The following is a 13,227-nucleotide window of genomic DNA, read 5'->3' as shown; positions in this document are numbered from 1 at the left end:
AAATAGCAGTAAGTGAGTACCGGCAGATCTTAATAATTAACATTCCAACAAATAGGTCAAATAAATGAAATAATAGTTTAACGTCCCACGATTATACACAGAGGCTAAGGAAGAGAGTGAGGATGAGAAATATATATATGAAATGGTGGAATGAAGAAAGTGGGTAGAAATGGGAGAACCCCGAGAGAACCAACGCCACACGGTTTTTGCCAACTACAAAGGCCACTTAGTGCGGGCTGAGATCGTATCAAGAACTCCACGTACCAAAGGTAAACGCTCTACCACTGATCCACTGCGGCCCAACAAATAGGTCAAACTAACAATATCAATAGGTGCGTTGCCTGCCTTCATGTCGTCAATATATATCACTAGTGTACAGACAATTTACAAATTAAAAACTGTTGTGACGAATTAATTGCATGTTAAATATTCATTATTTCAATTTAGTGATCATATTTAGATTTGAGCATTAATATTTGTGTCAGGGAACCAATCATTCTTAGGACGAAATAAAGATTTCTTAAGCTATTCTCTCTCTCTCATACGCAACACACAATACAAAAGTGATGATTGGGTTGCATAATAGTTAAGGCGACACAGCACATTTCAGTTTTTAATTTTGTAATTAAAAAAATAAGTCAAATTATGCTCATGAGAGTGTTCTATATACAATCAACACTTAAGCGTAAAATTTTTGATAATATTGCATTATGTTGTCTTTTATTACAGAATATATTTTAGAATAATAGTTCCCATTTACATTTGCATTCTTCAGATTAAAATAGGTATGTGTTTTAACCCATGTGTAGTACACTTCAACGAGGCACCCAATAGAACATTTCATCTTTAATTGAAACAGGAAAAACCGTTAGTACAAGTTTATAGCATTCTAATAAGATCATGTACATAAGAAGTTTCATTTTGTGCTTTTAAATTCACTTGAGACTGACGAAAACTTTACTTCATGCGTTCAGAGTACTAGATTCTGCATAAATCAACCAGCAGAATTATTTCAGATTTTGCCAGGATTAAAGGAGAGGAGGTAATACTGTCCACCGACATAAAAGTTTCTCGTTTGTTAGTGGTATATTAGTATACCATTTATTTAAAAATTTGTTTCTCAAACGTGGTGGGTGCGGCAGAGGCGGATCCAGGGGGGGAAGGACACTTTCTTATTTTATATATAAATAAAACCTCTCCCAGAGTTTGGAACTCTTAAAAGTAGCTCTAAGTAGCGGTATTACAACCCACCACCACCACAACCACCCCAGAAGTCCGTCCTGGATCTGCCCCTGGGGTGCGGGCAATTGAGCCCTGACCTCCCAAAGAGAAGCCCCTAATGCAATGGTAAAAAGTGTTCACAAATAAGACACAAACTATTGCGTTGTGATTACGCATCTAAAAAAGAGTGAATAAAACTCTTAATTCCTTCACACACCAAACTATGTTGTTAACTATTCCAATCCTCGTGCCAGGGGTGCTCAGAGAGGGTAGCATGACGTGCGGGAAATCATGAGTAATTTTGGGAGCGGACAGAAATATTACAACTAATTTGATTTTCTGTCTAAAATTTATTTTACAATTTTATCTAAAACTAAGAATAGGGTGGCACAGTGGCTCAATCGTAGAGCGCTTATCCCTGATGCGTAGTGTTCCTGGTTCGAACCCCAGCACAGTAAGATTGTGGTGGACAGCATCGTGTCCGTGAGTTTCCTCGGGATAGTCTCGTTTCCTCTCAAATTCCCATTCTAACAATTCATCCACCATTCTTTTAGTTACCTCAGTCATCCGTCTCCCTTGCCCTAAAGAGCATAATCGTGGATCGTTAAAGTTTTATTATCTTTCATGCTTTTTTCCCATTGGACCTTTTGAACAAATATACTCACAGTCTTGGATAATATATTAGTTGTCATTATGTAAACGATTGTACATGTATTCCATTTACTGACTTATGCCGGCAACCATCAGAAAGTTCTCAATGAATTTTCTTTTTAGCCGAAACTGCCTTACTGTACAGTTTTGCTTAAATAACCCTGGTCAACCGTCTATCTAGGAAAATATATGCTCATAACTATAGTTTTGGATTGTCATTTCTTTTTTTCTTTTTTCTTTTCTCTTTTTCTTTTTTTATTTTGCTTGAATGCAAATATTTTAGCAACGAACGAATATGTAAAAATGAGATATACGAGTTTTAATCAATTTCCCGTACACAATATCACATATAGGCACGAATCCAATGAAAATTAAGGAATAAGATAAATGGAATAGAACACAAGTCTCCGTACGCATTCCAAAGGTACGCGAGTTCCATTCTCGGCACAGTCCCGCAATTTTGCACCCCCTTAAATTATTATCAAAGTCCTACGAATATACCATATAGTATGGTATGAGGAAATTTGGTTGAATTATCCAATTTTTACATTCATGATCACACGTGGGTGATGATGAATGGAGACATTAAGTTGTCTATGTACGGCAAGGCTTGTGTAATAATATAGGGGATTCAGGAATTAAATTTATGGCGAAGTTAGAAAATGATGTATGAAAGATGACGTCCTTTGGAGATCAGACTATCTGAAGAAAGAAAGAAATTATTGGGGAAGGAAGGGAAAACATTGGGGAACCGAGACCTATATGTTAAGTTACATTCCGGTATTTGCCTGGTATAAATGATTAAAATCCAGGAAAATATCACTCAGGATGGCTGGACTGAAAAAGTTTTAACATGGAATGTCCCCACCGGGAAACGAACTCATGACCGCTCTAGTATAATACAGTTCAAACAGTAAATATACAAGTTCAGGTATTAGGAATCAAAAGTTCATGACCGATTAAAAATAGATCTGGATAAAGCGCTGGTTAACACATCAGCACATTAAGTCGGAGAAATTCTCGTGTTAGTACAATATTTTTTTTTACGTGCATTTAGTTTACATTACGTTTCGTACTTGTTTATTTATTTTATTTACCTAAAACTGTACAATACCTTTTGGAGGTATGAAACAGGGTAAGTTGAGTGGTACAGCGCTTACATCTGGTGTGAGGAATCCTAGGTTCGATCCTAGCTGATGTGAGTTTATAATGCACAAAAGCATGTCCGTGGGTTTTCTTAGTGCTTTCTCGTTTACTTACATATTCTCATTCCAACTAATTCTTTCACAATTATCCAGTTTAACCAATCGTCTGTCTCATTTGACATAAAGGGTTTAAGCGAGAGATATTAGTAAAGATGTTACCTAAGGAAATAAAACGGTTCTTAGAATTATATTAGTAAGACAGTAAGGAAATAAAACGGTTTTTAGAAATATATTAGTAAGAGAGTAAGGAAATAAAACTGTTCTTTTAATTATATTAGTAAGACAGTAAGGAAATAAAACGGTTCTTTGAATGATATTAGTAAGACAGTAAGGAAACAAACGGTTCTTTGAATGATATTAGTAAGACAGTAAGGAAATAAAACGGTTCTTAGAATTATATTAGTAAGACAGTAAGGAAATAAAACGGTTCTTAGAATTATATTAGTAAGACAGTAAGGAAATAAAACGGTTCTTTGAATTATATTAGTAAGACAGTAAGGAAATAAAACGACTCTTTAAATTATATTAGTAAGACAGTAAGGAAATAAAACGGTTCTTTGAATGATATTAGTAAGACAGTAAGGAAATAAAACGGTTCTTAGAATTATATTAGTAAGACAGTAAGGAAATAAAACGGTTCTTAGAATGATATTAGTAAGACAGTAAGGAAATAAAACGGTTCTTAGAATTATATTAGTAAGACAGTAAGGAAATAAAACGGTTCTTTTAATTATATTAGTAAGACAGTAAGGAAATAAAACGGTTCTTTGAATGATATTAGTAAGACAGTAAGGAAATAAAACGGTTCTTTGAATGATATTAGTAAGACAGTAAGGAAATAAAACGGTTCTTAGAATGATATTAGTAAGACAGTATGGAAATAAAACGGTTCTTTGAATGATATTAGTAAGACAGTAAGGAAATAAAACGGTTCTTAGAATTATATTAGTAAGACAGTAAGGAAATAAAACGGTTCTTAGAATTATATTAGTAAGGCAGTAAGGAAATAAAACGACTCTTTGAATTATATTAGTAAGACAGTAAGGAAATAAAACGACTCTTTGAATTATATTAGTAAGACAGTAAGGAAATAAAACGGTTCTTAGAACTATATTAGTAAGACAGTACCTAGAATGATGAGAAAAATAATACGTTTTAGACTTTTGGCATAAATGGCGTATCAAAAAGGATTTTACAACTTTGGAAACTCATGTTGATTTATTTATTTAGCTTATAGACACGGTTTTGGTGTCATTTTGTAGTAACTTACATCAAGTTCTTTGTTTACCTTATACCTAAAGAGGTTCAATGTTGCTCCCATTCCTGATGTGGCACATGTGTCATCTGAAGTTTCAATTGCTCTACAACGTCTTCAGACGTACGGGGAGGACCTGAAGATTTGTTGTTTGGTACCGGACATCCAGTTTCAATAAAACGATTATGCAACTGATAAATAGTAGTCTTACTGGGAGGATCTTTACCATACTTTGTACGAAAATGACGTTGCACACTTGTCGCACACTTGAATTCTTTAAACCAAAACACACAACGAGCACGCAGTGAAAATGGCCATCTTTGCTGCAATTGCAGCTAGCGCTTGCGGTGGCTTGTTTCTGAACTAGAGCATTACGTGAGTCAAAGCGTGATGTAGTTTGCTACAAAATGACATATGTGTGTAAGATAAATAAATAAATGAATATGTTTTCAAAGTTGTAAAGCCCTTTTTGATACACCCTGTATTTTTATCTTTATTTAAAAAAACATATGTATTCCACTAAGATATTAAATATTCTGTTTCTTTTTCCAGGTCAAAAGGGAATGGCGCCAAGCAGAAATACGGCCTCTTGAAGATATTATTCCGCCAGAAGACATGTATGGGAAAACCTATTGCAAATATCCAATTACATGATAGCGAACTAATTAACGTAAAGACTCCTTATTACAGAGAGATTTAAATCAAACAATTTATAAATTTAAAATAAATGAAATAATTTTTCACTGCCAAAACAAAACAAAACAAAAAAATGCGGTTTTAAATTATAGTGAAAATAAACTTCTGAAAAAATATATATATTTACCCCATTTTACCTGATATGGTTTGATCTGATACAAACAAAGAGAACTGGAAAATTAAAGTTATTATTAAATGAAGTTTTGTAAGTTTGATCAGAACAATCGCATTGACGTATTCTCTTCCACCCAATAGTGAATAGAATTTCAAACGTGTAGAAATTTCGTTCAGCAACTCGAGTACAGGAACAACAGCAAAGTTCAAGAGAAACACAAAAAAAAGTAAGTGGACTCTTAATTTAAAATGTGAATAGTGAAATTTTATTGTCAAGTTACAGAAATTGAAATTAGTGTTTCTTTCAAAGGAGGAGAAAATTTCGTTACGGTGCCTGAGTGTTCCTTAGGAGACAATTATTAGGATTTACATGATTACAAACAAACAACAATTTACTTAATGTCTTATGAACTTCCAGAGTGAAGGAAAGAAGTTTTGATTATTGTGCAATTATCTGCACCAAACAATCACCGTGAAAGTTTTTTCTTTTCTTTAGAACATTTGTTGAAGAAAAAAACAACATTTTATAATAGTAACTGGAATATTGTTATTGGTAATAAAGAAATCAATCACAATAATATGTAAGTGTAACTTGTTGGCAAAAATAAAAGCGATATTTAAAAAAAATGTGTATTCATGTTTTAACTACCAAACTCATAATCCTATATGTGGTATATGTCGCAGGTAGGAAGGAGTATGTACTTTGTATGTCACTGTTACGGAGCTCGAGCTGAGATCATAAAAGCAGCGAGTTTGTTATCACTAAACAATAAGTGAGGAGGACATTGCTATATCATCTGAAAGGTATAATATATTTATACGCATCTTCAAAAGAGGGTTTTTATTCAAAAAGTATGTTTATCCTGAAAGTCGATTAACCGAGTAAATTGTTAAAACATTTGTTTCTCCTACAACATATTTCTTCAGCGTTAGGTAGTTAAAGGCTATATAGTGTTCCTCCTACATCTGAGCCATCTTGAGCACAAAAGTTTAGTCCAAAAGGAAAATTTATCTGTTTTGCTGGAGAATGCTCCGTCCAATTACAATGTCAGAGTATTTTATTTTTTAAACTTTATCCATGCTTGTCAAGAATAACATTCTGAACACTAAAATTATTGTGTTAGACATAATAAATATTTTCCTATTTTGTTTATTTGATCTTGTCTTGGAATAGGCCTACAAATCTTTTGTAATTATAAAAAGATATATTATTTGTTTAAATGTGAAGCTTGAAATAAAGAAGGAAAACCGGTAATGGTAGAAAAAGATACAGTTCTAGATGAATATGCTAGTAGCCTATTTGGAGACATTGATGTCCAAGTTATAACGTACTAGGGGAGATGACTACATACGAATATTATTTGATATGACTGGCTTGATTTATCTGTAGTGTCACTCAAGGGAACGATCTCAGGGGGAGCCGAGGGACCCCTCAAAGCTCATGTGGGCCCCCCTTACTATATTTGTAAATTTACAATATATGGCATAATTTGAATGCAATTTGTTTTTAAAATCCTCATATATGCTTCTGCATCTGAATGCCTCTCTCACCCCCAAATTTACAGAGAAATCAGCGCCCTTGGTGCCACGAAGTTGCTAACTAATTTTCATGTTTACATGATGACGTCAGCCGCATGACGGAGTTGTCAGAGGTACTGGTTTTACTTGAGATTGGTTTCAAATGTAGTTTTTGAAATGAAATGAAATTTTGAGTTTTACGTCCCAATTTTGAGTTATGCCGGTTAGGCTAAAGGAGACGGTGATAATGAGTAATGAATGAAATGGTGGAATGAAGAAAGTGGGAGAACCCCGAGAAAACCCACGCACATGGTGTTTGTCCACCACAAAGTTCACTTGGCGGGAGCAGGGTTTGAGCCCGAGACCCCTAGCACCAGAGGTGAACGCTCTACCACTGAGCAACCGCGGCCCCAAATGTAGTTTTTTTTTTTTTTTTTTTCAAGAAAATGAAAAGGATATACTGAACCAAATCAAATGTAATGAAATCAGTCGCGTACATACTTTTAAATTTTTGTGAGTTGAATATAGAAAACTATTTAACATTTCATCAATCATTGAGCCAAATAGATCTAATTTCACAAATATGATAATGGAACTTAATATCAAATAATACACAATATCAAACAATCTCAAGAAACATTCATTTAATACGTCTACAGCAGTGGTGGAACCAGAAAAAATATCGTAGAGATAATAAATTGACATGTCAAAGAAGAGCAGAGTACTATACGACTACATGCTATACATAAGCTGATCCACTGACGCCTCTGATTTCTGAAATGTTCGTCGCCTGGTCGGAGAGATATTTTTGTACTCTTGAGTATTTACAATGACAATTTTATTTCAGTACATAGATGATAGGCGAATTGCTGTGGCCACAGACAGCGCCGTAACTTAGATTTTTTTTTTCTGGGAGGACAAGCATTAATACGCGTATTTAAGCCTCCTAGAAAAGTTGTTTTTCTAATTCTTGGGCCCCTCTTTCCATTATTCTCTTACTCTATATGGGCCTCTCGGAGCCTGTAGGCCCTCCCGCATGGCATGGTCTGCGGGACCGTTAGTTACGCCCCTGGGCACGTTTCATATATGACTAACTAAGGGGACAATATTAACAAATTCCAAAGCCATTCGAATAAATATTATTTCTAAGGCCTCTAATAGTAGGTAATTTTTACTAAAATGGGCCCACGACTCAGATTTGTTTTATTTACCTTTTGTGTGTAGTCTTGTTTATGTAATGGAGTGAACCTATTTGATATTTGATTTATAACTTCATGTTCGTATTGTATATGGAGTAAGAAAAGTTTTAACTTAAAATGGTGCTACCTCGAACGGCGAGGAGCTTCCATGTGGGGGGGGGGGCAGTTTCTCCCCTGTCCCCCACAACTTACGGCTCTGAGGACAGATAACAAACAAGTCTTTCTTCTTATTCTTCTTTATATTCTTATGGTTTTGAAATACTTTTGAAATTACTTTCCAAATACAAAGAAGCAGTCAATTCACTGTCGCTACAATCCATGTAGAATTACGGCTAGCCGGTAGCACAATCAATATGAAGATGCGTGATGAATTCATCACCTCTCAGATGCCATTTTTCTGACATTCTAGACCTGAGTTGGCTACTTCTTAATATTTGTAGTTCCACAATTACTTGATAATGATGGAAAATGAAATGCAATCTTTTAGTTATATGACACACATTTATGCCCTGGAGACAAAAGGAAAAAAAATGAAATCTTTGAGTTTTACGTCCCACGGTTATGCCGGTTAGGCTAAAGGAGACGGTGATTATGAGAAATGAATGAAATGGTGGAATGAAGAAAGTGGGAGGAAACGGGAGAACCCCGAGAAAACCCACGCACACGGTGTTTGTCCACCACAAAGTTCACTTGGCGGGGGCTGGGATCGAACCCGGGACCCCTCAACACCAGAGGTGAACGCTCTACCAGTGAGCCACCGCGGCCCCGAGACAAAAGGAAGTAATGATAATAAACGAAATGGTGGAATGAAGAATTAGGGGGAAAAAACGTGACAACACAGGATAACTCAAGTAATGGTGGTTTTCCATCACAAGGCCAACTTGGCACGAGCTGAATTCAAACCAAGGTCCCTACGTACCAAAAGGGAGCTCTACCACTGAGCTACAGCGGTCGTGCATGATAATGGATCAACATGAGAAAATGTTAATAGCCCAATTGGGATTAGAACCAGGGACCAAGCACTACGAAGTCAGGTGCGCTATTATTCAGGTAATCAGGTCAATAAATTAAAGTATCAACTTGAACAATCTTTCTTCATGCTCTTACTCGCACCCGCAAGGGGTATATTTCGATAATTATGTTGACGTGAAAGAGAGCTTTCTCCCAAAGGAAGAAGTATTTAGTGCATAACTAATGTGTTGAAGTTACAGGGAATTCCTGTACAGGGTTTTGGGAAGGAAGTTTCGTTTTTAATATGTTATACAGTGGCTCACTGGTAAAGCACAAACCTCTAGTGCATGGGGTCCCTGGATCGCCATTCTACCAATTCTTCCCATATTATTCTCATGTCTTCATTATCCGTCTCCTCTACTGTAACGGGCATAAACACGGGAAGTTAAACTGAAAGATTTAACATCATTTTTCTTATTGTTTTTAACATGACTACAGTACTTGTAAATCATAAGAAAAGCTGTATTAGCAGGGATCAGAAATGGAACACACTGCATATTAGCATGATAAATTTTTGATTTCACTGTACTAAGAGGCGTAGTCTTGTCCGTACATATCAGCCCCTTGTCTACGCTACTCGTCTTCAGTGATGGCTGAATACAAAGAATCAATTTTTTAATAATACTGTACTACTCAACCTTCTGTCTAACGCACAGGTAGCTGTTCCTGTTGTTTTGTAAAATACAGTATGAATCCATTTCTTCCAATTCTTTTCTACGAAGTTTTAACACTTTATGTGTATTCCTTTCAATATCGGAATGCATAACTACTTTTTGTTTCGCTTCCATTTTCCACTTGAAATCACAACAATCGCTTTAAAAATACTACAAATACACTGAGATAAAAGTATGTGGTGTATGTAACAACGTAGGTCATATGTATAAATTCTGTTGTTTTGGACATAACGTACAGCAAACGTTTTACTGAAAAACTATATTTTATAGGTGTTTTTCGTATAAGTGTTGTGGCCCCCAGTAGCGTAGTCTCTAACGCTCTCGCCTTCAGTGCGAGCGGTTCCGCGTTCGATTCCCGGTAGGGTCACTCAGTCGAAAAATATAACACGATTTTTCAGACCAGCCATCCTGAAAGAGGTTTCTTGGGTTTTCCTCATTCAGGGCTGCATCCAGGATTTTCTGAGTTGGGGTGCACCAATAACTACCAGTACTTTTGAATTAAATTTGAGTTTTTTAAATGCTTTTAGGCATCTGTGATGTGAATGAGGATTTTTTTTTTTTTTTGGAAATGCTGTGCGTGTGCTCTCAATGAATTCTTTTCCTTCAACCTTCAGAAAATTGACTGAAATTATTGATTTTACATAACTCACTGTTACAACGAAGGAGGGGTGAACCCTTGCACCCCCCTAAATCCGGCCCTGTCCTGGTTCAAACCAGACAAATGCCGGGGTGGTACCTAACTAATAGGTCCCAGGCCGCTCCTTTCTTCCGCAATCCATTCTTCCTTCCCTTTCCCCGGATTGTGTGCTTGCCGAGAGACGTCATCTCTCAAATCGTGAAGGGCTAAATGGCCTTAGATGCCGAAAGCCCATAAATCTAAATCCTAAATCCTAATAAGTGTTCCGAATAAACGTGCTTCCCGTACGAACTATATATAACCAGTCAGGATCTCACATACAGTTGGGCATATGTAACATACAGCTGACGTATGTAAAATACGTATATGTATGTAATATAAGGAAGACTGTTAGATGCCATAATCGTGTAACGGCATGATGTAACTTCTAGGCAGAAAAGTATATAGCATATGGATAATGTTTGCCCAGTACTGATTTCCGTAGTAAACGTAAGGATTCCGCATATATGTAAAATATACCGCTGTCAGGATAACGGATTTTTTCTCAGTGTAGCACAAGCAACAAAGTAATGGACTATGTGTATTGACCTTTAGTACTCATATGTTCTGCCCACCTTGTAAAGTAAAACAGACCTTGTACATCCCTGCCAAAATTGATGGTGATCCATTCAGCAGTTCTTGAGAGTTTGAACTCCCGGATGAACACAGAGACAAGCCGAGTAAAGGCGATTTTGACAAGAAAACACTAAATATTTTCTCGAATCACATTAGATCGTTCCAAAATAACGTTTTCACTACAAACGCATGCATGGCTACAAAATCAGAACGTTCATATTTATTTCATTGTTATTTCTTCAACAAATATATACTTATGATTTTTACGTGGAAGAATATTAAGAAAAAGGAATTTCTCCTTTTAAATTTTATACACATATATCAAGGTTACGTTTATAATACCAAACGCTGATACGTGTCAAATTTGTGATGAGTTTCCGCATGTAGAATCTATGTCACCTGTATATAATGTACACATTCGTAAAGTAGGAGCAGCCCAGTTTTTGAGAAATTTAAAACACTATTGACTGTTTCTGCCATGCATAGTACCAGTTAACAGTTATTCGTCACGAAGTTGAGAAAGGTGCAGGGTCATCGGAGACAAGCAGATCCCACCATTGGAGGACTACCGACTCCAAGTTTAAAGAATACCATTCTGCCGGTTCATCGCCACAGATACTTTGGTCAGTTGAGGTTAGTGGAATGAAGATGTGAGCGGACATCCTAAAGAAGCACTATTGTAGAGACGCATCACGGAGAGAGTTCGACGCCCCTAGCAGTCCAGCAGGATTGAATTACAGTTGTTGGCTGTTACCAGAACATCCAGATTCCTTCACGGCAAACCTTTCATCGTTACAGATGACCAGGACGACGCCAGTCTCGATGGATCTATCAGGCTAGTGCTCATCCTTTATCTTTCAATCATAACCCATTTCTCTTTCTCACCTTTTCCATGCTAGTCATTTTCAAAATAAGAAACATTTGAATTTCATTAAATTCAACCATAATTTTACAGCTAAGTACCGTGTTGTGCATCAGTTCCATCCCCTATTGTTATATTATTCTATGAGTATTTTTAGAGATTATTCTGAGCTACAACTGATGACACAGCACCGGCACAGCACCATCTTACGCTTGTGCATTCGGTTGGAATGCTTTCGTCGTCGTTTTGAAGAAAGAAAAGAAACTATAATCGTTAATTTGGGAAATATAGCTCACTGGTAGAATTGAGAGGTATCTGAGAAGACGAGGAGCGTGTTTAGTTTGTAGGGCATGTGGGTAGAAATAAATAAGAACAAATATTTAAGAAAAAAAAAGAGTGGACAGTCTTTTTACGACGAAAAAAAGGAAGGTTGTTAGGGCGTTTAGGACCTTGGATGAGTATTCCGTACCTCAGTTCCTGGTCGTCGACTGGTCGTCTCCATGTCTCGGCCTCTGTATCGAATTGGCGTGGAATTTGTTATAGATCTCTCCTGCTGTTGTTCACACTCGATCCTCGTGTACTTCTCCGCTTCTCGTGTGTTTCTCCCCTCTTCCGGTTCCTGGGACGTTCTTATATCAACCAAAGTAGGAAGATGGCCGTCGAAATTACGAAAAAAAAAAACATCCAAAGTACGCACGTGTAAGGATTCAGGAAAGTGCAAGGTAAATGGAATTCTCCACTTATTTAATAATTTGTCAACAGTTACAGAACACTTTGGTTACATCAGATTACATAAGTTACATAAATTTACCAAGAATGAAGAATGAGGAATCGTCTACTAAAGAGAATTTTGAAATGTTTGCTGACTGTCTCTCATCATCCACAGAAAATAAAGAGAGAAAAAAATAAAAAATAAAAATAAATTGTTATTAAAACTTGATTTGTTTATATACAGAATATTGATAATATGAGGGAAATCCAATATCTCTACATTCCCGCCACTAAATCTTACTGAACGACGAGAAAAGGAACGCTGTAGTTTCAGGTCCAATTACTTATTGAACGCACTGTATATTTTGTATTATATCAACTTTATGTATGTTCTATATAAAAAATAATAATTAATCACACATAACTAAAAACACTTAAATCACTAGCGTTAACAGATAATAAAATGTAGCACTAAACCAATCAATCAATCAATATTTCACCAATAGACGAAGAATAAACACACAAGAAAGAGTTAATTTGTCAATATGTAAAAATATGTATCTTGAAAGCATCATCTTTCAATGTCTTGGATAGATCCTGTCTTTTCTCCGGTATAAATAATTGACGTAATCGTTAAGATACATAGCAAAAGAAACTGAAGCACATGGTCTGGTTTATAACACTGAACTTGAAACTGTAGAATGCTGAATCAGCAGAGTCTCAGCTGCGAAATAATCTAGGCCAGCTTGGTCGTTGACCATATGCAAAAGACGTAGTGAAGTTGAAATAGCTGTCACCAGATGGCAAATGTTATCGGCTAGGCTGGATGGATGTCACTGGGCGTGACGGGATACATAG

At 36.2% G+C, this 13,227-nt stretch overlaps 1 protein-coding gene across 1 annotated transcript in view; it reads left to right on the top strand.

Annotated features, from left to right (window-relative positions):
- Positions 1 to 5,769, top strand: part of LOC145671304 (dipeptidase 1-like) — a 418,780-nt gene extending 413,011 nt beyond the window's left edge. Inside the window, exon 12 of the mRNA XM_081740278.1 lies at positions 4,885 to 5,769. Coding sequence (XP_081596404.1) covers positions 4,885 to 4,986 — 102 coding nt within the window. The 3' untranslated portion in view covers positions 4,987 to 5,769. The remainder of the gene's footprint in view (positions 1 to 4,884) is intronic.
- Positions 5,770 to 13,227: the final 7,458 nt, after the last annotated feature.

This window comes from Thermobia domestica, chromosome 2 (genome assembly GCF_964235325.1).
Source record: "Thermobia domestica chromosome 2, izTheDome1.hap1.1, whole genome shotgun sequence".
Classification (NCBI taxonomy): Eukaryota; Metazoa; Arthropoda; class Insecta; order Zygentoma; family Lepismatidae; genus Thermobia; species Thermobia domestica.
This window is presented reverse-complemented; position numbering and strand designations above follow the sequence as displayed.